This window comes from Bidens hawaiensis, unplaced genomic scaffold, assembly GCF_021521415.1.
Source record: "Bidens hawaiensis isolate Kalapana, Puna unplaced genomic scaffold, B.hawaiensis_p1.1 tig00031087_1, whole genome shotgun sequence".
NCBI classification, from domain to species: Eukaryota; Viridiplantae; Streptophyta; class Magnoliopsida; order Asterales; family Asteraceae; genus Bidens; species Bidens hawaiensis.
In genome coordinates, this window is record NW_027495201.1 from 49,308 (window position 1) to 77,298 (window position 27,991).

The following is a 27,991-nucleotide window of genomic DNA, read 5'->3' on the forward strand; positions in this document are numbered from 1 at the left end:
TATATTCGTGAGTGGACCAACAATGGACGGCAGGTGGGGTTGTGGGGTTGGTGATGTGACGAAGGGGATTATATTAAACTTTTTAACAAATTGTTACAGAAAATAATATTAGAAAATACCGGCCTATTCAAAAGTGAATGGATGTAAACGAAATAATACATCTTGGAAAGTGTATGGGTTGTGTTTTTAAAACTGTATGGTTGATATATAGTAAAGATATTTCAACTAAAAGAGTGTCAGAGACTCGACTGAGAATATCATTTGAAAAATTAATACACTGAAATTTTTAAAAGTGATTGTGTGTATTTAGTTTTTTTTTTCTAAGATGAAAATTTATGGATCCATGAATGACGTTTGCAGTTCTCTGTTAAAACTTACTATAGTTGGTATAGAGATAGGGTAGTGAAAAGACCCAAATACCCATAAAATATCACCTGTGGGTCGTCCAGGACTTCCCCAAAAGTCACCTGCGGAACAATCTTATCACCCGCATAACTCAAGTCAGAGAAAGAGTAAGAATAAACTCCAGAGATTATCTGCAGGTTGATCAGGACGTCCTTAGAAATCATACGCAAGGAATTCCCTTCATGCGCAAAGATGACTAGAGGGTGACGTCAGAGAATCAGCTGTAACTAACTTCTTTCTAGAAGATTTACGCGAAGATCTTTCTTTGAAAAGCACGTGATGTAACAGCAAATTAAAAAATGACAGCTGGTCAGGTTGTTATAACCGTGCACATGGCCACCTAGCTCGTCCTATCACATACGGACACGTGTCCAGGTTGTTACAAATACATCATCTAGAAAGGGACATTTGTACCAATATTATTCTCTTACCCTTCGGCTATAAATACTTCCTTCGTCATCATAAGTTATTCATTCACTCCCCACTTATCACTCGAATTACTTATTACTTTTCTTACCTTAAGAACGGTACTTATTCTCACGCCGGATGGTGGTTACGGGAAGACCCCCCCCCCCCCCCGGTTCCTTCCCGTAACGAACTCACGGTGGTTGTTTTGCAGGTTTTCGTCATCGGACTTGCAGGATTGAACTCGTATCACCGAATTGTTAATACTCGACCCGTATCCTGTGGAATCGCAGGTCAAACCTATTGGGGATTCGATCCGTGTTCTTCAGCCAGTTAAAACAACACTAGAGTAACCCACTTTCGTGAATGGAGTTTACGAATCTTGGCTAACATTCTGGCATGTGTCGCCGCGTTAGACACTTCTTTAAATGGCATTTACGGAATAACCATTAACCAAAAAATGTAACCTTAATTTTACCCGCAAACTGAAACCACCATCAAATGCAAAAAGTCCCCATTTTAAAAATATTGCAAAAAGGTTATCGATTGAAAGTTACAACTGAAATTTGATATTATTTTTTTGTAAATTTTGGTTTTGTGTTTCGTTTCTTTGTTTTTCATGGTGTGAGGATATTGCCGATTGGATGCGTAATTGGTATTGGAATGTGCGTATACGGCATTAAACACGCATAGCAATTGTCACGCGTAACCAACGCCTGAACACCCGTAACCGTCATCAAAATGTGCATAACTGGCATTAAACACGCGCAGCGACGTCAAGTGTCATCGGCGCTGGTTACTCGTACAGAGCTTGTCACATGCCAGGTGCTTAGTTAAGCGCGTACCAAGGCCGGTTACGTGCATTACGTGGCGCCACATGCGCGTTTCCCGGTCTGATACACATGATGCTCTGCCCGGGTAACCGGCATTTAAACACGGGTGACCAACGCCACACGCATACCTGGCGTCTGAATGTGCAACCAATATTAAACAAATGGAACCAATTTCGTGCACATAACCAACATTAAGCACGCGTAACCAACATGGATTACTCGTGGCGCTGGACTCACGTTTGTTAGCCTTCGTATGCGTAACCAACTCTGCACGCATGGGCGGCACTGGAATGCATGTAGCAAGCACTTAAGCACGTGTAACCTACGCTGTCCGCGTAGCTAGGGCCGAAAACTATGAAACTATAGGCAACGGTGAAATGTATAACAATTTCAAACAAAACAATTTTTTAAACCCATTTGTTTTGACCATAAACCCGTTCCAACCCAACCCCAATTAATTTAACCCGAAACCTGTTTTAACTCGACCCTCTTTGACCCAAACCAAATTACCCTTTTTTTATCAGTCCATTTCAACCCTAACTCGTTCTGACCCGTGACTCGAACCCGCCTGGCCTGACATGTTTGTCAGTCCTGCCTTTCGACTAGTTATAAGTGGAGCCAACTTTGTATTGGTTACCTGAATGATCCTAGGCGTGCAAACAAACCGAAGAATTTTATGTGTCTTTGTAATTTTTGTTTTAAATTTATAGTTTTAAAGTTTTAATATGCTAAAAAAAATTCAGAATTTCATGTTAAACTAGTTGTGTTCGTGTCAACTAGCGAAAACTTGTGTCGTGTTAGGTCTACTGTATCTTACATTATTTTTAAATCATTTTGTGTTCGAGTTCTTCATAAATTTGTTGGTTCGGGGCAGTTCAATCTGTGAGCACGACACATTTAACTCACTTAACTGTGAATATACAAATCAGAGTGAAGTGGTTGCATTGCTAGACGCCGAGACAATCGTGATGCATTACGTTTTGGTTCAAATGTTGGAACTTGATAAGGAGTTGACTTTGGGTGATGAATGAACTGGAAAATGAATGTCATAAATACTACTCACAACTCACAAGAATGAGTATGATTTCAATCTACACTTTTTATGCATGAAATTTTACTTGTATATGTTAATCCAAACTAAAGCACATTCTAAACTAAATGAAAACTCTCAAATTAAAACAGTACATTCAATTAAATTAAAACAGTGTTTCGTCTTAACAATGGACAATGGTGAACAAGAGGTAGATGGCTTTGACAGGGTCGCAGGAGATCTATATATGCAATAACTATAAACGGAAATTGAATATATTGTAGTTTTGTTATTTCATTCAAGGGTCCATATACATGCTTATAAACTAGAAAACAAGAAAAGGAAACCAATAATCTAGCCATGAATTAAGGCATGAAAACGGGATCTAGAATAATAACCATAAAGAGGAAAATACTTTCTATAATAATATTCCCCCTCAAGTTGGAGCGTGAAGATCCCGAACGCCTAACTTGCTGAGTAGAGCCTCCAACTGTTTCGATCCGAGGGCCTTGGTGAACAAGTCTGCTACTTGATGTTTGGTGTTGATGTAGACCGGTTCAACTTCCTTCGACTCGACTCGTTCGCGAACGAAATAGCAATCCATTTCGACATGTTTAGTACGCTCGTGGAAGACCGGGTTATTCGCGATGTGTTTAACAGCAATATTATCGCAAAAAACAGTAGTTGGAGCTGGTTGGGCAGTGTCAAGATCCTTAAGCAGCCATCGCATCCAAAGTATTTCACTAACGGTGGTGGCCATGGCTCTAAGTTCGACTTCAGCCGAGGATCGAGATACGACCGACTGTTTCTTTGACTTCCAAGATATAGGACCACCCCCGAGGAGGAGAAGGTACCCGGTTCTTGACCTTCTAGTGAAGGGACAACCCAACCAGTCGGAATCGGTATAAGCCACGAGATTGTTTCCCCCTGTCTTCGGCAATAGGATGCCTTGGCCCGCGGTTGCCTTCAAATATCTTATGACCCTTGTAGCGGCTTCGAGATGACTTGTTTGAGGATCCGCCACAAATTGACTTAGAGTACTAACCGAATAGGCAATGTCGGGACGGGTGGCCTGGAGATAGAGCAACCACCCGACAAGCCGCCGATAATGACTCGGATCAACCCGATCTTCCTCCTTTCCTACTTCCAACTTTAGACTTTGCTCCATAGGTATCGGACTTGGTCGACATCCAAGCATACCGGCATCTTCAATAATGTCGAGAGTGTACTTTCTTTGACTAAGTACCATACCTTCTTCCGTTCGAGCAACCTCTATCCCCAAAAAAATACTTAAGATTTCCACGATCTTTTATGCTAAAACGTTCATTCAGAAACGATTTTATCTCGCTCATTCTTGTAGCATTGTTGCCGACCAAAATCATGTCATCAACGTAAATTAAGACTGCAACATATATCTCCTTCCTCCTGAAAATAAACAATGAATGGTCGGCTTTTGACTGTCTAAAATCAGCTTCGACAAGTCCTGTGGTAAACTTATGATACCAATTTCTCGAGGCTTGTTTGAGCCCATAAAGAGACTTTCTTAACCGACACACTTTGTTTTCCTTTCCTTTATCAAAACCTTGAGGTATCTTCATGTACACCTCTTCATTCAAATCACCATGCAAGAATGCATTGTTCACGTCTAATTGATGAGCCATCCAGTTTCGTTTGACTGCAACTGCCAAAATGGTTCGAACGGTGACCAACTTGGCAACCGGAGCGAACGTGTCATGAAAATCGATCCCTTCTATTTGTGTGAAACCTTTAGCGACCAAGCGAGCTTTGTACCGTTCAATGTCTCCATTGGTCTTGTACTTAATCTTGTAAACCCATTTGGAATCGATGGCCCTCTTATCTTTTGGTAAGTCTTCAAGGGTCCATGTTCCGTTCATTTCGAGTGCCTCTATTTCTCGTTTCATAGCTACTCTCCAGTTTTCATTATGCGCAGCTTGTTTAAAGGTTCTTGGCTCATCGGTTTTATCGATGGCCGACAAGAAAGCTTTGTGAGAACGTGAGAAATTAGTATAGCAAACATAGTTAGACATGGAATGTACCGTGGAGGAGCGTTGATCGGAAGCGGATGCGGCATGGTCGAGGGACGGTGGTAGTGAGACATCATACCCATCTAGTCGTTTCGATCGAGCACGTTCCCTTCTTTCTCTCGGTTGTCGTTGAGGAGGTTCTGCCTCGTTTGATTGTTGAGCCTCGGTTTCCATGTCGTTGGGTTGTTGGGCCTCACCATTTTCTGGTTTGGAACTCACGGGCCCGGTTGGATCCATGTCATCCTCAACCACATTTTGTTCAGCCACTAGCATCTCATCATTGTTCTCATTTTCATTTTCTGCAGTGGTAGTTGGTGTTTGATTAACATTGCATTCTTCATTATGGTCTCCATAGTACCAAGGTGGGAACCCGAAAACACCATCGTCTTTTGACACACGGTTGTGTTGGCCACCTTTGTAAGGAAAAATGTCCTCAATGAACTTGACATCTCTCGAAATAATGATCTTACCCTTTTGAACATCAAATATTTTGTAGCCTTTTGTTCCGACAGGGTAACCGAGAAATACCCCCGGCTTCCCCCTTTCTTCGAGCTTGTCACCACTTGTGTCGGTATTTCTATAGTAGGCGAGACACCCAAACACCCTTAAAAGATTAAAATTCGGCTTTTCATTGTGGATTATTTCATATGGCGTTTTGTTATTTATGACTTTGGAAGGAAGACGATTGATGATGTGTGCAGCGGTTAACACGCACTCCCCCAAAATCTCTTTGGTAGGTTAGCCTCGAACCTAATAGAACATGTTGTTTCAAGAAGATGACGATGCTTTCTTTCCACAACGCCGTTTTGTTGAGGCGTGTGTGGACATGTGGTTTCAAGAATGATACCATTTTCGGCATAAAACTTGGTCATGCGGTTAGAGGTAAATTCTCCTCCATTGTCACACCGAATACGTTTGACCAACCTTGAAAATTGGGTTTTGATATATTGGTGAAAGTAAACAATACAATCGCTCGCTTCACTTTTATGTTTCAATAAAAATACCCAAGCGCCCCTGCTATAATCGTCAACAATGGTGAGAAAGTATCTTGCTTGAGTGAGTGAAGGCGTTCTATACTTTCCCCATATGTCACAATGCAAAAGCTCAAAGCAATCTTTCGTTTTAATAGAACTAATAGGAAACGGCAATCTTTTATGTTTTGCTTTAACACAAGAATCACAAAACAACATACGAGTTTTTGAAGGAAATTCAATAAAATCAAAACGAGAAAGCTCCTCATGTGAAGCGTGCCCCAAACGCCTATGCCAAGTATCCATAGTTACCATTAGCGCCTTCCTTTCACTACCCACCATGTCCACCTCGTAAAGACCATTCGTGCATTCACCCGCTCCAATCAACCTCCTCGTTGCTAAATCCTGCATCACACAAAAGGTTGGGAAAAAAGTTACTGCACATTGTAGATCTTGTGACAACCGGCTAACCGATAATAGATTACACGTGAATTTTGGAACGTGCAAAACATTATCTATTTTTAGACCATTTGGTAAAGTGCAAGTCCCTCTTCCTTCTACGGGAACGAGTGAACCGTTAGGAATTGAGACTGGCATTTCATTCAAAATTTTCACTTTGTTTTCAATCCATTCTTGCCTGTGCGTTATGTGCACCGAAGCACCCGAATCAACGAGCCACTTACCTTCGTGTCTAACGTTACCTGCAAAGTTTTCTGTCAAGGGGGTTTCGATCACTTCTTTCTTCCCAAACATGTTTAAAAATTGTTGGTATTGCTCGTTGCTTAGCCCCGGGAGAGGGCTCTCTTCGACATAGGCTGCTTTCGGGCTTGGCTTCTCGGTTTTTCCTTTCCCGGGCCACCATTCCGGGTAACCTACAAGTTTGAAGCAACCTTCGCGTTTGTGCCCATCTTTGTTACATAAATCACAGTGGCCCTCCTTATCATTCTTCCCTCCTCTAGCATTTCTTGACTGCCACTTGTTGGAATTGCCGGGCCCATCTCGTTTAACATGTGTTTGGAAAGCTACTGTGTTATCGGGGCTTATCTTTCTTCCTCCGGTAACTGCCTTTTGCTGCTCGTCCTCGGAGACGAGACGGTAAGCCTCTCCGAGTGTCGGGGTTGGCTTCATGACGAGCAGTTGGGTTCTAATGGTGGAGTAATCACTATCGAGCCCAAGAAGGAATTCATATAACCTTTCTTTGTCTCTCAAGTCACAAACCGTCTTACTAACATCACATTTGCATTCTCCACAAGAGCATCTAGGCGCGGGGAAAACCGAGCGGATCTCGTCCCAGACGGCCTTCAGCCGTGTATAATAAGCTAAAACGGAGGTTCCGTCTTGTTTTGTTAGGCTGAGAAGCTGTTTCAACTCGTATGCTCTCGGTGCGCTTACCTTTCCAAACCGCTCCCGCAAGTCATTCCACATCTCTTCACTGGTAGTTGCATATTTCACGCTTGTTCGGATCTCCTTTTCCATGGCTGTGGTGAGCCACCCCTTTATCATCGCGTCACACCAAAGCCATGTATTGTAGTTTGGGTCGGCCGCCTCCGGTTTTATTAACGAACCGTCAACGAAGCTTATTTTGTTCTTGGCAAATAGAAAGTTCTCCATCTCTTGAGACCAATCCAGGTAATTATTGTCATTGAGGGGCTCGTTTACCTGCATTTGTCTTGGGTAATCGGAGGGATGGAGGTAATACGGAGAGGAGTGATCGGTATTTTGGGTTTGGTTTTGAGTTTTGGCTGTCGTTGAGTCATCTTTTCCGGCCATTATTCTCGGTGGTCGGTGTGTTAGGGTTTGATGGTAGAGCAGTATATTACCTGCTCTGATACCATATAAACGGAAATTGAATATATTGTAGTTTTGTTATTTCATTCAAGGGTCCATATACATGCTTATAAACTAGAAAACAAGAAAAGAAAACCAATAATCTAGCCATGAATTAAGGCATGAAAATGGGATCTAGAATAATAACCATAAAGAGGAAAATACTTTCTATAATAATAATAACTAACTTACCAAGTAAACCATGGTTTTCATCAATTCATACTTGTTCCACATAACAAATAGAAAGTAATTGCACAAGCCTCACCTTCTAAACTTTCTTTCTAGTTTACCAAAACGCACAACCACAATTACATATATCCAATCCTTCATTCGACTCAACGAAGCAAAAAAGAAATATCAGCATCGACGGCTTAAAACTAAAGCACCACAAATTCCCAAAAATCCAACCGCAAACCCTGCACCCATACCTGTGTAATATGATTTCCAAAAATCATCATCTTCTTCAACTTCCTTCTTTTCAGCAACAGGTGGAACTCCACACATTTGTGTAATTGGAGGTCCACAGAGTTGAGGGTTACCAATGTAGGAGGTATTATCGAAGCTTTGAAGTTGAGTCCTTACAAAAATAAGCCTTAGGGTTACCAACTCACAATACCCCCCTTAAGCACCCAAAAGGAAAATAGAAAGAACAAGAGTGAAGCTCTGCTGGATGTACACTTTCTTGTGATAAAAAAAGTGTTTGTTGCTAGGGATCCCCAGAGCGAACTCCTCCTGCTTAGGTCTTGCATGGGGGTTGCTAAGTTGCTTTTTGGGTTACGAACATGCCACCCCCATATGATGGATGATGCGGTATCCTGTTTTGATAAGGGGCTACGAGAAGCCATCGAAGACATAGTTGTATGTGGAGGCCCGTTCTTTGGTGATCTTCAGTGGCGACTTGCATCTTTACCGATGCGCTTAGGGGGTTTAGGCCTTCTTTCGGCTCATGATGTCGGGGTTTACGCTTTTGTAGCGTCGAGGGCTCAGTCTTGGAAGCTACAGAATCACATCTTAAGGAATAGCGGAGTTGTCGACCTGGACCCAGACTACGTGCAGGCCCTGGAACGCCTAAATGGCGCTCTCCCAGACTTTGACATTGGCGGTTTCTCTAATATGGACACCGCCCCACCAAAGCCTCAAAAAACTTTGGCGAATGCCCTTTTTGGAAAAATCGCTCAGAGCCTGGGAGAAGTTTTTGGATTGTCCCCCCGACAGAAGGCGGTTTTTGAATGCTTACAAGGTCCTCATGCCCAAGATTTTCTGACCGTTATCCCGATTGATGGCTTGGGCCAAAGCATGTCTGCGGTTGAGTATAGGGCCATTCTTAAGTACCGTTTGATGGTCCCAATGTACCCCGAAGACGAAACATGTCCGATCTGCCGTAAGGCCTGCCTGGATAAATTCGGAGAGCATGCGGTTCATTGCAAGGAGATGCCTGGGTTCAAATACCGACATGATTGGGTGCGGGACGTTCTTTGGGACATCTTAAGGCGAGCTGGGATATCAGCTAAAAAGGAAGCCCCCGTAAACTTCCTTACAGACCCCACGGAAGGGAGATCCACTCTACGACCGGCAGATTTGCTCGTCTTTGGTTGGGCCGGGGGAAAACACGCTTGTGTTGACCTCACAGGGGTATCTCCCTTAGCTGGTTTGAGGGATAATGGGTTTGTAGCTGGGCAAGCAATAAAAAGGGCTGAAACGAAGAAGGTGGAGAAACATGCTAAAGCCTGCGAAGAGAACCAACATGTTTTTGTCCCTCTGGCTTTTGATACATTTGGCTCCTTGGCACCGGAAGCTATCCGTTTTCTAACCAGGGTCCAACAGGTTGTGCATAGCAATGTGTCGACTCCAAAGGGGCAGGGGTATGTCTTTAGCAGGTTAGGGTTTGCAATTCAGAAAGGGGTGGCGGCGCAGCTTGTTGCCCGCCTACCTGCTATATTGATGTAATATCTATGTTTCATCAGTAGAAATAAATAAAATTTTGGATCAAAAAAAAAAAAAAAAAAAAACAATAATAGTTGGTTTTGCTACATTTTCTATATATATAAGAAACAACCCACTATTTTCTTCTTTATTTCAAGACCAAACGTTCAAAACTACCCATAATTAATGATTTGAATTTCACACCTACTTTTGAATAAAACTAATTCAAACGATATTTTCCACACCGGCCTGTAACATCATAAAAATAAATACAACAACAACAACAATAATAATAATAATAATAATAATAATAATAATAATAATAATAATAATAATAATAAGAGTGATTTTGTCAATATATAAATAAACGATAGAAAGTATATATTGGTGATTTAATAATTGTTTAAAACTTTTAATAACTGAGTTAATAAATATCTAAGTTTTCAAATATACATAACTAATAAGTAAAATACAGATAAATTCATCATCATCATCATCATCATCATCATCGTACTCAGTATATCCCACCAATAGCAATGCTATGGTAGGGTCTGAGGAGGGTAAGATGTAGACAGCCTTACCTCTATCCCATAGGGATAGAGAGGCTGCTTCCGGTGAGACCCCCGGCTCGATAGTAGTTTTGAATCAAGCCTTGGACATAAGACACATAACACTCAATCATCGGGACACCGGCTGATTGGTGCATGTGCCATTGTCTTTCGGCTATCAACGCCACCACATGATGCCTGATTAACCTTCCGCCACTTTTAACGTTATTTTCACGTGATTAGTAAAATAACGTCAAAATTAGTGCAATTTTACTTTTGCCCACCCAAGGGTTCACACATATATACATTATATGTGCGCACCGCAAGCAGGGCGTAAAAATACAGATAAATTAAATTATATAAAAAATAAATAAATTAAAATATATTCTATGAAAGAAATAGAAATAGAATAAATTAAATAAGTAAGGAAATAAAAACAGAAACGAAAATAAAATGAATTATGTAATATTGTTTGGACCTGGTCATGACTCCGCGTCTCCGCTTCCAGATCACGGCCCAGTCAACCGGTCCGGTCAAAAGATTCAAATAAAAGATGTCATTTAATTTTGTATGTCATTAATTGGATGGGCAATTTTCTTTCTGTGGTTTTTTAAAGCAACAAAAAACATCGTCTATATTGTATTAACTTTAGCTTAAGTTACTAAATCCCAAGGGTACAAATACTTATTTACCAATGATGAGTCATGAAGCGATACCGTATCATTTCTTGTCGATCGATAAATTAATCTAATTTAAATTAGTCTTTTTTTTCTTTGGATGAATGTGTGATTAAAACTTTAATGATTAATCCAACATTTGTTTTTCATTGACATTATGAGATTTTTATGATTCCATTATGATGTTATATATATTTATGAATTTTTTTATTCTATATATGAATATAATAATTTTAAATAAGTTTGTAAAAGAATTATGATTATATTGTTTTACTATATATAAATATATAAAGATCTAATAATATCCATATTTGCAAAACTAAGACACTTGCCTCTTAAATTGGAGGTCTTACACACCGGTAACTTAGGATTACTGGTGTAAAATAGGTGTAACGTTTGCTGTTAAAAAAAGTGATTTCGTCGATATAAATCTAGGCTAATTTATTAGTATGAATCAAGAGAAACATTATTTCGGTAACCACAACATTGCTAGATTTGTGTTTATGGAGTGGTTGGGAATCTTTTTTTAACATAGGGTGTTCATTATCCGATGTTTATAAGGTCTATAGCAAGAATACATAGGTGTCGAGGGTACTAATAGATTCGATATTCATTTCGTGTGGATCATTTGTGTTCGTGATAATTCAATTCTAGGTGGAATACAAGTGTGTAAATCGATCAATACTATCTCAGTTATCAAAGGGTGGGGGGCTACAAGGTATAATGCCTTGGTGTGTGTGAGTTTGGACAAGATATGGATGCTGGAAGGGTTAGTAGGGGAATGGGTTACACATTGGCAAGGTACAATCCTCATTCAGCATTACATATTCATTTGATGTTCGTGCCACTCGGTTCGATGGCTTTGAAAGGGTTACAGCCTACTAGAGGTTAATATATGAAATAATTAACTCACAATTTGCCATCACACTTTTATTTCCACACTCTAAACAACTTGCAATTCATACATTTTATACATAGTTACACATTGCTCACCTTCTAAAGTATCTTTTAAGCTTGCCAAAATGCACAACCACGATGACATGTATCCAATCCATCATGTAACTCAATGATGCGAAGAAGAAATATCTACAGCGATCATTTAAAACCAAAGCCCCACAAATTCCCAAAAATCCAACCGCAAATCCAGCACCAATACCTGTGTAATATGATTTCCAAGAGTCGTCTTCTTCAACATCCTTCTTTTCAACAACAGGTGGAACCCCACACATTTGGGTAAGTGGAAGTCCACAAAGTTGAGGGTTACCAATGTAGGAGGTATTATCAAAGCTTTGAAGTTGAGTCCCCGTTGGTATTCTTCCTGACAAGTTATTATATGAGAAATCAAGGTAACTTAGAGAATGTATTTGTGCCAAACTCAAGGGAATATGTCCAGAGAACTCATTACTTGACAAGTCAAGAGATTCAAGAGACTTCAACCGACCCATATCTTTCGGGACTTCCCCATGCAGTTTGTTGACGGAAAGATTTAACGAAACCAATTCAAAAAGATTAGTGATCTCATATGGAAGTTTTCCAGATAAGTTGTTTCTTGAAAGATCGATGCTCTTGAGTAGCTGCAAACCAGTTTTTCCAAATGAACGTTTTGTTCCTTTCCATGTAACCCATGCACTGTCTAAAAATTGTGCCTCTTTACTAGGCGGAGAACATGAAGCTCCAGAATACATTCGACATGGAGCTGATACAGTAGATGAATAAGTATGGCTAGTGATCATATCATCCACAAAACTTCTTCTAGCCATAGCCGTGAAGTTATCAAAGCATCTAGGAATACTACCTGACAATCCATTATTAGACAGGTCAAAGACATGAAGGTTATGCAGCCAACATAACTGGGACGGTAACCTCCCATAGAATCTATTGGATCCTAAATCAAGAACATATAACTCTGAAAATTCTTCACCTATCCATTTTGGTATGACACCAGATAACTTGTTTTCCCCAAGATCCACAAACCTTAGTCTTGTGCAGTTTCTCAAGGACATTGGCACTTCACCCACAAATGCATTTTTTCGCAAATCCAAAGCCTCCAGGTTAGACAAGATTCCCAAATAAGGGGGAATTTCCCCGGACAAATTGTTATTCGATAAACTAAGAATGACTAGATTTTCTTGGAATTTCATCAAACAATCAGGCATGTGCCCTGAAAACAAGTTGTTGGAGAGGTCAAGATAAGTTAAACCGGTATCAAAGTTACACAAGAAAGAAAGTGTTTCTGAGAACTTATTTCCAGAGAGGTTTATTGCAGCCAGACTAGAAGGCAATGATGGTACCCTTCCTTCAAGATGATTATTACTCAAGTCCATTCCCGGATAATCATTAAAAGAAGACGTGATATTTGGTATCATACCTTTTATTCCATTTGAAGAGATGTTAAGAAACTTCAAATAAACAGGTAGGTCCCAAAACCAGTCAGGGATAGTATCTGATATACTAGCATTCGAAATATCAATGTACTCGAAATTCTCTTGAGTTTTAATCCACAATGGGAATCCAGGTCCCAGCTTGCAGGATTGCAATTTTATTGTCGATAATTGGAAAGGGATTCTCCCGTGTAAGCTTAAAGCTAAAGAATTGAAAGACAAGTCCAAATAATCTAGTTTGGTGAGATTGAGAAAATGAACATCCGAGATAACACCTTCAAGGGAGTTGTATGAAAAATCAAGATGTGTAAGCTTTGAAACCTGACCCAAACTGTTTGGCACATTACCAAAAAACTGATTACTAGACATGTCTAAATATGAAAGGGAGTGACACCCTATGAAGTTAGGAATGCTTCCATTCAAATAATTGTGATTAACATAAAGAAAGTCTAGATTTGAAAGCTGACCCACACTGTTGGACATGTCCCCGCTTAAAAAATTACTAGAAAAATCTAATATCGACAAGGATGTACATCCTGCGAAGTCAGGCACGCTTCCACTCAAAGAATTGTTAGCAAGGTACAAGGTAATCAAGGAAGAACAGCCAACAAAGTTGGGCAATGACTCATTAAAAAGGTTTTGTGACAAATCCAAGTGAGCTAAAGATGAGGAGTTCCCAAAGGATTTTGGAATGGCACCTCCGAGCTTATTTTTTGAGAGGTCTAAGCGGATAAGAGATGTCAAATCTCCAGAGGTAAAAGAAATGCCCCCCCATAAAAAATTGTCACTAAGATCAAGTTCAAGCAAGTTGGAGAGATTGGCAAGCTGACGAGGAATAGGTCCACTGAGATTAGCACCGGAAATACGCAATTCTTGTAAGTTGGACAAGGAACCCAAAAAGATGGGTAAAGGATTGAATTGAAAATCAGTAAAACTCATATCAAGATATTGTAGTTGATTTAACACTTGTAATGACGGACTAATTTTACCCGTACCTTCCAAAGAAATTAAAAGTTTGATTACATGACCGGTGAGGCTGTCACAAGTGACACCTGACCATTTGCAACAATCCGTTTTTTCTTCTCCGCTCCCCCAATCATCTAGATATCCCTTTGGGTCAGTTAGGTTGGCTTTAATGTCAAGTAGAGCTTGCCTCTCCTTCTCAATGCAAGAACTTATGTTGGCATCTTCTTTAAGGCCCAAAGTAAGAACACCATCACTCATAACTAATGGGTATAGCAGCATATAAGCAAGAACATGCATCATTGTATCTATTGCAATAGGAAAGTGAAGAGCTTAGCTTAGTTTAATTATCAAGAATATGTGTTTGATAACAATAATATTAAATTGGAACAACCTAATGCAGGCCGGCCTCAACATCCTGCCTGTCCACTATAGACGTAAATGTTATTAATATTGTTGGTCAATTTTGAGTTTTTTTTACTCCATAGACCAAGACTTCCTAGTGACAGATTTTCCGCACGCTATTTTTACATTAAATATTCTTTCATAAAGTTACGAGGGAATTCCACTTAACAGAAATGAGTTGTTTATCTATTTGTATATGTTTTTTCGACCAAGTTATTTAAATCCTTGAAGACAGCCTGAATTTCAGATAAAAAGGTCATAGCATGAGTTTACTTTTGATGTAAAATAATCGTACATTACAAAATAACAAAATTGGTGAATGGAAATATTAGTGGGCTGCAAATTAATTCACATGGTTTATACTTTAAAATGGACATTCAAGTGGTCTTCACTCCTCATGATGTTTATTTATAAATTAGTATATGGGCTGTAATGAAATTAAATGATTGGGCATTTGGGCTAAAGAGAGAGGTTTTCGAGGATTGGGAGACTACAAAACAATTTAAATTCGAATATAACCTCAATGAAGTGATGGACTATATTAATTGGGCTAAGGAATTAAAAGAGCATCGGCCCAACAAGAAAGAGAAGCATAAGAAAGTACTTATAGAGGTGCACAAACAAACCCAAACTCATAACCGAACCCCAAAAAAATACCCAAAATCGAAATATTTTATACCCGGGTTTTTAATACCCGAACCCGTTCTCGACCTACCCGTAGGGTACGAAAAGGGTATGCATTTAAGTACCAAAGCCCGTACCTGGAACCGGACCTGATTTATACACAGTAATAGCCGAAAACCGGAAACGGTTCCATACTGGAATCGGGTTTTTCCAATACTCGAAATCGGGTTCTTAAGATACTCGATCTATACCCGAAAAATACTTGCAAAATACTCGAAATTATCCCTAAAAGGTGTAATTCCTTAACAATTCCAATCTATACCCGGAAAAAAAACCCGAAAAACCCAAAAATAGGGGTTTTTCAATACCCGAAAATAGGGTATTCAAATACCCGGTTTTAGAATACCATGTTCTATACATGTCAAGAACTCAAACGTAATCTTCTATAAATTTGATAAGTCGATACAAACCCTAACAGACCAATCTTTATCAAACAACTGAAGAACAGAACCAAGAACAATTACAACTAACTGCGATTGAGATTATCACAAACAAGAACTCAAATCAACAGATGAACAATACTGAACTTCACCAACACAGTGAAACCCTAAGAGAGAACTTGGTGTTTTTGAGAGAAAAAAATAATACTGCATAAAACTTGAACCGTCTTTCTTTTCTTTTAAACTGATACAAATAGCAGCCCATCCAAAAAAGCCCGTTCATCCAAGCTCCAAGCCCAAACCAGCTTCCAACCACTAGGCCCAGCAACCAGTAACCACTCGGCCCAGCAACCAGCATATTTATTCTCAAACAAAAAATATAAGAACCAATATAAGAAAATTGAACTAATGAAAAAGAAAATTAATAAAGGATGGATATAAAACTGATACAATATATATATATATATATATATATATATATATATATATATTTTAACATCCCCCCTCAGGTTTATATCCAAAAGCATCAAATAATCCTAACTGTTTGCACATAAAAACATGTTGACTTACCAATAACCCTTTTGTAAGTACATCTGCAAGCTGCTTGTCCGAACGAATAGACACGGTTTTGATAACTCCTGAAGTTATCTTTTCACGCAAGAAAAACAAATCAATTTCAAAATGTTTTGTCCGGTCATGAAAAACCGGATTTGCAGCAATAGATATAGCTGCATTATTATCACAATTCAAGGATACTGGAAGAGAAACAGTAACTTTTAATTCTTTTAACAGATTTTTAATCCATATGATTTCTTCAGCACATGCACACATAGCCCTGTATTCAGCCTCAGCTGATGATCTCAAAACCGTTAACTGTTTCTTACTTTTCCAAGCAACAAGTGACTGGCCCAAAAAAACACAAAACCCAGTGACATATCTTCTTGTATCTAGACACTTAGCCCAATTAGAATCAACGAAGGCTGTGAGATTAAAAGTATCACCCTTTTTGAACAATATGCCTAAACCAGGAGCTCCTTTTAAATATCTTAACAACCTTAGAGCTAATTGTAAATGAGCATTAGATGGACTATGCATAAACTGACTCAGAAACTGAACAACATAACAAATATCAGGTCTTGTATGGGAAAGGTAAATCAATTTACCAATTAATTTTTGATAACCCGTGATACTTTTTAATAAAGTTTTATCTTTATTGGACATATTCATAACAACATAGTTTTGTTCAATAGGAGTACTAACCGGTTTGCATGCACTCATGCCATACTCGGTTAATAACTCCATGCAATATTTTCGTTGAGATAAACACACCCCAAAATCAGACTTTAACACTTCGATTCCCAAAAAATATTTAAGTAGACCCAAATCTTTAATCAAGAAATTTGACCTTAACATTTCTTTGATTGACTCAATTGCACTAACACTGTTACCGGTTATCACAATGTCATCCACATAAACTAATAATACAATAAACACAGAATTATCAGATTTAATAAACAAGGAATAATCACATGTTGACCTTCTAAGAGGTATCTGATTTGAGGTGCCCTCAGAATTATTATTATTTTCATTTTCAACGCTAGGCTGATCTACCTCACTAGAGCCATCAACACAACTAGCATTATGTGATCCAGTTGGATCATTAACAGTCCTAGAGTTGCTACTAGGTGGCTGATCCTCGCTAGAGTGATCATTTGTTACCCTCATTTCATCATCGAGACCTAATTCATTTAAGGACACTTTGGAAATATCATTATCATAAAGATCAAAAAAATTCAAGTTATTAACAGAAGCATCGATGTTAGAATCAAAGACTTTTAATGATATATTATCTTTAAAAGGAAATATATTTTTATAAAATTTAACATCTCTAGAAAAATATAATTTTTTTAGTGTCTAAACACCACAATTTATAACCCTTTTTTTTATATGAGTATCCTAAGAAAACACATTTTTCAGCTCTTTTTTCAAACTTATGTGACACGGTTAAAACGGTACTAAAACATAAACATCCAAAAGTCCTTAAATGTGATAATGAGGGTTTAAAACCAAAAAAACATTCGTAGGGGGTTTTACCTTCTAACACAGAAGATGGAATCCTGTTAATAAGATATGCAGCAGTTAGGACACACTCGGACCAGAAAGAAAGAGGAATACCTCCTTGAAAAAGTAAAGACCTGGCAACATTTAAAAGATGTCTATGTTTTCTATCCACAACCCCATTTTGTTGTGGAGAATATGTGCAAGAAGTTTGATGCAAAACACCATTATCTCTAAAGAAATTCTTAGTTTGGTTATTGACAAACTCAGTGCCATTATCACTCCTAACAACCTTAATATTCTGACTAAACTGATTTTTAATAAGTTTAAAAAAACTTTCAATATTATAAAAAACTTCATCCTTGTTTTTCATCAAAAAAATCCAAACAACTCTAGTATAATCATCAACAACCATTAAAAAATACTTGTAACCCTCTTTGCTTTTAACCTTATAGGGACCCCACACATCAATATGTATAAGATCACCTATAAATTTTGATTTGTGGTCACTTAAAGGATAAGGTTCCCTGTGTTGTTTAGCCAAATGACAAACCTCACAGGGATGATAATTTTTTTGAAAATTAAAATTTAACTCAGTTTGTAAAACATTTAAAGCATTATCAGCAGGATGACCTAACCTAGCATGCCACAAATTAATCATATCATGACTATTCATACACACCTTTAGAGAGCTAGTGACACCACCACAGAAGTATAGACCATCTAACTGACTATCAGTTACCAGGACTTTCCTTGTGAGTAAATCCTGGAGATAGCAATTATTTTCATCAAAAATAACTTTGACTTTGTTATCCTTAGCAAGTCTATGAACAGATAGTAGATTTACTTGATATTCAGGAACAACTAAAACATCATTTAAAATAATAGAGTCACTTAATTTTATATTTCCTATTTTAGTAACTATGGCATTAGACCCATTTGGGTGTTTAACAGTTACATTAAATTCAGAAATATCAATTTGATCAAAAATATTTTCATCATTTTTTACCATATGTTGGTTTGCACCTGAATCTACTATCCATTCATTATTGGTTAAAAAAGGAAAACTACTAGCAAAACAAAACATCTTAGGACTAAAAATACTAGCAGAAAAAGATCCTTGACTCTTACCTCCTATATGAGAAGTAGGAGCACTATCTCCTTGCTTTTCATTCAAGAGACTAAGAAGTTTTGTAACTTGCTCAGAAGTTAATGTAGCTCAAGAGCTAGAAGTGGACTGATCATTTTTACCTTGCACGGCATTATTTGAAACCACAGACTTAGATCCTTGATTAAAAGACTGGCCCCCCCTTGGTCTAGGACCTTGGGGGTATCCAACAATCTCAAAACACCTTTCAACAGTGTGCCCAATCTTATTGCAATATGTGCATTTAAGGTTAGGGTTGGGCCCTCTGTTGAATTTTTTTCTTAGTGTCAAAAGATTGACTCGACTTAGACACGAACCCCATATTTTGAGTTTGTGCCTTAGAAGTCCCACTAGAGTTTCTATGGGACTCTTCCCTAGACACAATTGAGAAAGCAATTTTAATAGTAGGTAGAGGATCCCTAGTTAACAAAGAAGTTCTAACAGATTGGTACACATCATCTAAGCCCATTAAGAATTGCATAAGTTTTATTAACTGGTTAAAATCATTAAATTTTTCTGATGCATTGCAACTACACGACGGGAGTTGAACCATAGCATCAAATTGTTTCCACATAGTATTAAGTTTATGATAATATTCAGACACAGAAGAACCATTTTGATTAAGAGAATTCATTTTTTGATAAAGGCCAAACACCACAGACCCATCCACTTTATCATAAGTTTCTTTTAAATCTTGCCAAACATCTAAAGCTTTCCTAGAAAAAACTTGTCCTAAGTATAGTTCATCAGACACAGAATTAAGAATCCAAGACAGAACCACAGAATTACATCTATCCCATTGTTTCCCAAGAACTTCGTTATCAAGTGATCTTTTACAAGAATCGTCAATAAAACCAACTTTATTTTTAACTTGCAAAGCGAGAAACATAGCATTAGCCCATACAGTGTAATTTTCTGTCCCTTTCAGTTTTATATTCACAATAGTTAAAGTGTTAGAGTCACTTGCATGCAAATACAACGGATCACTAGCCTCTAACTTACTAACAAGCGTTTCAGTATCACCCATAGTAACAATCAAGAAAATCAAGTATGAATATCACACAAGTATAAGCACATAAACTGGCCCGACTAGTCCAGCAACAACAAAGGCCTATTGCTAAAAAAAACAAAAATAAAAGCTAAAATTATCAAAGAGAAAAATAAAGACAAAAAAAATAAAAAGGAAGGAACGATATCACAAAGGTATAAGCAAGAGTATTAGAAGAAACCAGATGATCCTCAACTCCCAATTTGCCGCGAATCAGACTAATAACCCGAACTAAACAGCCTTTCAAACAGATCGTCACTTGCCGAACAAACCTAGGGTTTCAAATTGGAAACCCTAAACACATCAACCAGAGAATAAACGCGGAAGAATGGTAGATCAGAGCCTCATATGCTCTGATACCATGTCAAGAACTCAAACGTAATCTTCTATAAATTTGATAAGTCGATACAAACCCTAACAGACCAATCTTTATCAAACAACTGAAGAACAGAACCAAGAACAATTACAACTAACTGCGATTGAGATTATCACAAACAAGAACTCAAATCAACAGATGAACAATATTGAATTTCACCAACACAGTGAAACCCTAAGAGAGAACTTGGTGTTTTTGAGAGAAAAAAATAATACTGCATAAAACTTGAACCGTCTTTCTTTTCTTTTAAACTGATACAAATAGCAGCCCATCCAAAAAAGTCCGTTCATCCAAGCTCCAAGCCCAAACCAGCTTCCAACCACTAGGCCCAGCAACCAGTAACCACTCGGCCCAGCAACCAGCATATTTATTCTCAAACAAAAAATATAAGAACCAATATAAGAAAATTGAACTAATGAAAAAGAAAATTAATAAAGGATGGATATAAAACTGATACAATATATATATATATATATATATATATATATATATATATATATATTAACAATACCCGAACCCGATGCATATGGTATGGTTTTTAGAGACAATACTCGGGCTCGAACCCGACCCGGGTATTGCTATTACCGATATTCTAATATCCGGTCATACCTGAACCCGATTTCATACCCGGAATCGGGTATTTGAAAAACCCGATTTATGCACCTATAAGTACTTACGTAACGTTCAAGACGGCATTTCATATTTTCATGAAAGGAGTAATAATTATATTTGACACTTAAATTTATATTAAATCGTGACATGAAGGTTCCTATTTATTCTGGTAATATTGTTTGGTTGGGTTGATCATCGGGCTAGCTATTTAATTGTTAATTCCATCACAGTTAAGTTAGTACATATTTTAGAAATTTACATAATTTGTGCCCGACGTTAATTAACAGTGGCCTACGCCAATGATAAGATCAAGATAAGTCAGTGAGATATTTAGATTGGGACGGGGTTTGCATAATTGGCGAGGTATATAGATTGTGGTCTACATCAAATGATATGATCAAGATAAGATGTGTCTTTGTAGTTGATTCAACATTGTTATCACCAATAAGTTTTGCAACTAAAATACTAAATAACCAAACCCAAAACCGGAAGTGATTGCTTGTTCCCTTCTCCATAAACTTTTAAGCTATCTCATGATATCTTTGTGTTTTGTTGCTTCATAATTTGTATTTTAACTCAATCTCAATCAAAGCTTTTTACGTTTGCTTTTAGTCAAACAAAACATATAGTATTAACCGCATACTCATGGATACGATACCCTATTTACCTTAGCTATCTAATAGGTTTTTGCATAACTTAGCTATGATTATCAACCTAGTTTTTCGGTTTTGTTTTAATTTTTGTTTTTGTTCTTGTTTTTTCCGCATGTGAATATAAGGATACAAATATGGTTTTACAAGACATTAGTAGAAACTTTTAGCATTATCCACTTCAAGAATATATTTTATTATATTCGAGTAAACAACAAGACTAAGGAGGTGTTTGGGATTTCTTATTTTAACCTTCTTATAATTTATTATCATAAGTCATAAGTTATAAAAGTGTAACTTATGACGTTAACTTATGACTTATTTCTCACACAACTTTTAACTTATCCAACCACCTTATAACTTTTGAAAAAGTTATAAGTAGGGTAAAATTAAATTAGCAATTTCAAACGCCCCCCTAAGAGTGTAATAAATGAAACTTATACATCAAAAACAATATGGCTATAACACGTAGTGACCTAAGTAATAATCCGCGTAATTTATTCCAAAAATTGAAAAAAAAAATCCTAGATCAAGATATGAAGTAGCAAAAGCCCAACCATATTTCTTAGTGGCCCACTACACTTGACCCAATTGTTTGGTAGAGGGATTTGATTGGGGAGAAATGGAATTAGAAATATTTCTTTTGTTTGTTTTCCACTTTTCATTTCTATTTCTCTTTCTATTTCTCTAAAACTAAAGAATTCCATTTCTCTTTAAAACAAAGAGAAATCCATTTCTCAGCAGCCTCCTCATAGCATGTCACCACCTCGTCTCCGGCCACCACCTCGTCTCCGACCACCACCTCGTCTCCGGCCGCCACCTCATCTCCAAGTCTGCAACCGCCACCTCGTCTCCAAGTCTGCAACCACCACCCCGTCTCCGCCGTTCGCAGTGGTGAACACAGAGATGGTAACCGGTTGTAGGTTGCAGGTGGTACGGGTGAACGGAGATTAGGGTTTCAAGTGGTGGTTCGTGGTAGGTTAGGGTTTTCAGATGGTCGGGTGATTGTGGTCGCAGGTGGGTGACAGTGGTGGTGGAAATCGGCGGTGGTTGCAGGTGGCTTCTGATTATCATCATCATCATCGCCACCACAACCACCACCACAAAATCTCCAAAGAGGCAGTGATGACAGATCTGAGCCTCCTTTTTCTATATCTTATGTTCCAAAAATTTGAATCTTTTTAATTTCTTGTGTACTGTGGTTGAAGAAGGGGGTTTGGTGGCGGTAGCCGGTGGTGGTGGGCTGTGGTTGAAGAAAGGGCTGTGGTGGTGGTGCTAGTGGTGTGGGGCTGTGGTGGTGGGGCTGGTGGTGGTGGTGGGGCTGTGGTGGTGGGGCTGCGGTGGTGAGTGGTGTCAGGTTGGGTGGAGGTGGGGTTGGGTATGGTAGAGTTCTCTGTTTATTTTCTCGTGTACCAAACAAGAGAAATGATTCTCATTCTCCATACCAATTCTCTTTCTCTACAATTCCATTTCCATTTCTATTTTCTCTCCATTTCCATTCTCTGTACCAAACACCCCCTAAGGTTGAGAATGATATTGGACCATGGAGCCATGGAGGTGTACAAAACCAGTTCTTTTTTCCCAAACCGGTTTAGAAGCAAGAGAGGCCGACATGGTCCAGTTCAGTTCGGTTTATAATCGATTTAACTGATTTAAAACCGGTTTTTCTCAAACCGGTTCTGTTTACAAACCGGTTTGATCGTTCAAAAGGGATTCATGAACCGGTTTGGTCAGTTCATGAACCGGTTTGGGTGAAACTGATTTTTCTTATCAAATCGGTTCAAGTCGGTTTGCCATGAATCAATCTTAAACCGGTTTTTTGGTACACCTCTATTTTGGACCATATACATGCTTGCAATATACACACATTATACATATGTTTTAAGTGTTTTGCACATGTTTTTGGTTGGTCTTATGTTGTTTACTATTATTTACCCATAAATCATAATCAATCTAACTATCAAAAGGACTTTAACTTGATATATTCATAAAAATGTCATAACAAAATAAAAACAAACCTATGTTTATATTTCAACATGACTAAAATTCATCATCCACCATTTTGCACACTACTACACCATATATTATCACTAGACTAGAACCAACACCATGTAAAACAAAAACAACCAACCAACCAAAAACAATCAAACTTAATGGTTATGAGGCGCCGATGGTGGCGGCTTGCATTGGTAACACTTCGCAAACAGACCGAATGTGTCGACTTGATTGATAAAGTTTGTCATGCTGGCCCATCCTCCAAACCCAAAACCGACCACAAACACCCAAACCACAATGAATATGTTGACTATGTACATGGCGGTCCAGCTTGGTAGAAAGAACGGTGGCTTCTCCGCCGCATTCTGCAAAAAAACAAGTTTAATGTATTTAAAGTGAGTGGGTCAATTAGCCAGCCAACTCAATGTTAACTGTTGAGAATGATACAAAGTGCAATAATAGCAAGAGTGTGACTGATGCATCTAAGCTTTATAAATCAATGATAATGAAATATCACCAAAGTTTGTCATACACCTTATTTTAAAATACAAGGTACATTTCATTATCTCAAAAGTAATCATGTGAAGTAGTCTAATTATTTGAGAGTTGCATTGGTTTTGTTTGGTACAAGTTGATGTCAGTATTGTCAATATAAGGTCGTATTCGTTGAAAGGAGTCATTAGAGGTTGAAACGGGCCGACCCACAAAACACTTTTTTGTCCTTTAAAAATATATATATATATATTTATTATTACAAATAATAATTTAAATCTTTGAACAAAAATATTTGACCAGTTTGATACTTTGATAGTGTTTTTTTTTTAATTCGTTTGAGACTGTGAAATGATTACCTGGCGAGCGGAAGCCTTTCGGTAAGTGAGCATATGTGCTAGAGCTGGAATAATGTAGACGGTGAAGCTAACCAACAGAGCCCCAACAGCCGAATTGATAGGACCAAAAAACGGGAAGATAATGGCTAGGAACCATATCGGTATCACAACAGGCAACCTAGCTAAGGCCCGTAAACATATGCTCTTTGTATCATGCATCCCCACCACTTTCTCCCACACAAAATACAATGGTGTACACGCGAAACCGAATGTTATAAACTGCCAAAATAAAATAAAAAAGGTTCAATACTAGAATTAAAACTTTAGTAAGTCATATAGTCAATTAACAGTTCAAGGAACCGCACCTGGTGGATTAGCATGAGGATAACAGCTGCGTCACGAAAACGAGTTCGTGGCAGAAGAGCAAACGCGTTAGCGTGAGTTAAAAGTTGATCACCAAAGGCCCAATACATTGCAGCAGCTGATGGGAGCGTTAATGTGAATACATATAATGTAGCAAACAAATATATGTACTTAAATTTTTGCGGCTTCCACATCGCGTGCATTATTTCACTGCAAAAAACATGTAACTCTAATTATTAAAATTATCCATTTACCCTCAAGTAACTGAAAAAAAAATCTAGTTTATACTAGGGACGGATTCACTAACACTGTGACCGCGTGTCCACCAAAAGTATAGAGTATGTTTGTGGCTCCGGTGAAGTACAACACGAGCTTTTGGGGGCCCGAATGAACCACATGTTCAGCCTGACCATGGACCAGGGCTGCAACGGCTAAGTACCAAGCGGTGTATGTTGTCATACCAAGCCCGAGAAAAGACCAAATTCGGTAGTTGTGGAAAGAGGGTATGAAGACAGTTGTAGCGCAACAAGCTCCAAATATATATGTCCATGTCCTCTTGTCCAAATTATCATTTATGTAGTATATATTGCTGCATACATGTACAATATTTAAGTTTTAACATCCAAATGTCACATAAAAACAATGTTTAAAACAAAATAACTAACCTTGCACAAGCTATGAGTTGTATGACAGAGCCAAATAGAAGGAAGGTGCAGTTAAAGGCTAACCCCACAGCCTTCCAGTGTGGGCCCAAAAGCCCATCTAGCACTTCAAACCACTGCATAAAACTAATGTGTGTAAGTATGTATGTGTCATAAGAAAATGAATCATGTAGGGCATGTAGGAGCAAGAATCACATGCATCAGATGAAGTTCAAATTGTTTAATGCATTTGTCTAGAACTAAAGTACAAATTTAAGGCCATGGAAACAGATTGTAGACAACACCCATGATTAGATACTGATTTTTTGTTACTGGTTAATGTTGGGTTTATGGAGGCTTAATTGGGCCCGGGTTAGAAGACATCTCTAGTGGCAGATTAATTAAATTGAACACTGATGGCAACCTGGCCCGTTTATTTAATTAAAGTCCACCATTAGTTTTCTTAGGTAGTAAGTTGTAAACCCTAGTATGATCTCTATTAATATTCCTTGTACTTGTAATTCCTCATCACGAGTGAGGCAGTAGCAATAATAAAATACCCTGGTTGCAGCCTGTGGACGTAGGCCAGTTTAGACCGAACCACGTTAAATCTCGCGTGTTCATCTTCGTTTTTATTTCTCTTGCAGATTATATTGTGTTTGTGTGTGTGTTGAAATACCCGAATCCCTAACAGTTAAATTATTAAACTATAAAAAAAGATTGGATTTTGACCTGAATCACATGGTTCTTGAAGCTAACATTCTCTTTCTCCTTTCTGGCTCTATACTCCACATAGAGAACACTGATGAGATAAGCAGTCCAGCTTCCAAGAAGACCATAAAACACTTGTAATATGATTCCTGAAAGCATACCCAATTGAGAGAAAGAGTATGGCAAAGTCAACAGCACTTGAGCCACCTGAAATCCCAAATCAAGAAACAAAAAAAAAATAAAATTTTTAACAACCTGTTACCCGAAAACTCACGGACCCACCAATACTCTGCTAATCATTTAACCAATTGCATTAATTTTTTTTTGTAAAAAGAGAGCACAAGCTCTAGTGTATATTTTGGTAAAAGAATCCTTTTTCTTTAACCTAAGGTTAAATTCATTTTTTTGTATTAAGAGAGTACAAGGTCCAGTGGGTTTTTAATAAATTCCCCCAAAAAAAGAATCTATTTTTCCAATAAGATTGTGTAGCGGTTTGACTAAAAAGTTAAAAAAGGTTACAGCACGTCACTACCACGTAGGCATGGAGGCTTTTACTAACTTTTTAATAAAAGAAAGTAAAATGTTTTAACTAACAACACAATTACTGTTTAAACATTTTTTAATAAAATGTGTAAAAATGGTTTGATTGGTTTAAAAAAAACTGACCCCAACATATTGAGCCATTGAGCCCCTATCTCCGTTAAAGCAATAGTGACCGAAAGGGCAAACTGCCCTCTGGCGCCCTCTATCACAAAAGTGTAATAGTGTATAGCGCGTTCTTTGATTATGTGGAGCGAGTGGGCGTTAACCCATGACACTAGGTCTACCCATGACAACCAGCCACCTGACCACCAATACATTATTAACTAATATAATATTCTAATTTTTAGTAAATTCCCAATAAAAGATTCTACTTTTACATGCTCAACCATAGTACCCTGCTAACCATTTAGCTCAAAAGAATTAAAAAAAAAAACTAGTAGAAGCAAGATTCGAACTTGGAATGTTTTTGGGTATTTTAGTAAATTACCTGGTTTGAAGCACAACTGAACCAAGCATCATAAGCAGAACCACCATGCCAAAGAAAGTTCTTGAAACCAGACATTGACTGATCTACCCCTGCCTCTCCTTCACCATTTTCTTGCTCAACTGAACCCTTCATTTCCCCTGGAACTATGGCTTCTTCAGCTTGATTGTTAGGAACCATTTTTGCTTTGTTTCTTACTTACTCACTAATGAAAGATACCTGCAAACTGTAAACACATCACAGTATTTAAAGAGAAGAAAAAGCCTCCACCTTTGCCATTATTATGTTTGGTGGCAGGAACTATGTGAATCAATGCAAGTATGATGGAATAAAGTAACATAAAGTCAGAAACTACTCATAGTTGTCTGCTTACACATGTACAAAACACCCCAAAAATCTTGAAAAAAATCATGAAACAAAATCTTGAAAAATTGAGTGATTTTAGTATCAAAATTGTGCAAGAAAATATTACATCACATGTTTCTTGACTATATTTATCCAAAGACAACATTACCCTGAATCTGTGATGATTGTGTTGATTCCAATTTCCCAAGATTGATACAACTTTAACTAAAACACTAATTATAACTAAACCCCTACAAAACCCTCAAGTAAATCATGATAAAAATCAAAACTTTATGAGTTAAAGAAGCATACCCAAGTGAGAATCTTGGTTCTTGTTGTGATAATATTTTGTGCTATCTCTCTCTGTCTAGAAATGATGTGTTTGGTGTAAAGTGAAGAGATATTGAGGGAAGCATGAAGAGGCATTTGATGAGGTTTTAAAGAGGGAAAATGTGAGTGGCTTTTTGCAGGGTGGGAGAAAAGTGAGCTATTTTTCATGTTTATTTGTCTCTGTAAATTTTCTGTTATAATGACTGCTGCATACAGACAGAATCTTGTGCAGTTTTACTTTGTGGAGTAAATGAAACTGATGTTACATAAACTTTACTCTGTTTTTCCAACATAATAAAAGAATATAAAAGGTTACATTTTTTTTAAAAAGAAACTTCAAATTTTAGTTTGTTTTTTTTTTTTTTTTTTTTTTTTTTTTGT

General features: G+C 37.9%; 2 protein-coding genes and 1 pseudogene across 2 annotated transcripts; all 3 read right to left on the reverse strand.

Moving 5' to 3' along the window:
- Nucleotides 1-3,109: 3,109 nt before the first annotated feature.
- Nucleotides 3,110-3,841, reverse strand: LOC143581515 (secreted RxLR effector protein 161 pseudogene; annotated as a pseudogene).
- A 7,686-nt stretch (nucleotides 3,842-11,527) lies between these two features.
- On the reverse strand, nucleotides 11,528-14,314 carry LOC143581520 (receptor-like protein EIX2). Its single transcript, XM_077064286.1, has one exon. It carries the CDS (start codon nucleotides 14,309-14,311, stop codon nucleotides 11,654-11,656), a length of 2,658 nt encoding a protein of 885 aa, XP_076920401.1. The 5' UTR covers nucleotides 14,312-14,314; the 3' UTR covers nucleotides 11,528-11,653.
- Nucleotides 14,315-23,372: 9,058 nt separating this feature from the next.
- Nucleotides 23,373-27,757, reverse strand: LOC143581507 (auxin transporter-like protein 4). Its single transcript, XM_077064275.1, has 8 exons — nucleotides 27,593-27,757; nucleotides 26,939-27,161; nucleotides 25,930-26,115; nucleotides 25,222-25,334; nucleotides 24,864-25,145; nucleotides 24,559-24,766; nucleotides 24,215-24,472; nucleotides 23,373-23,728 (listed from the first exon to the last, which is right to left on the reverse strand). The coding sequence occupies exons 2-8, from the start codon at nucleotides 27,113-27,115 to the stop codon at nucleotides 23,519-23,521; spliced, it is 1,434 nt and encodes a 477-aa protein (XP_076920390.1). The 5' UTR covers nucleotides 27,116-27,161; nucleotides 27,593-27,757; the 3' UTR covers nucleotides 23,373-23,518.
- Between the last annotated feature and the right edge of the window lie 234 nt (nucleotides 27,758-27,991).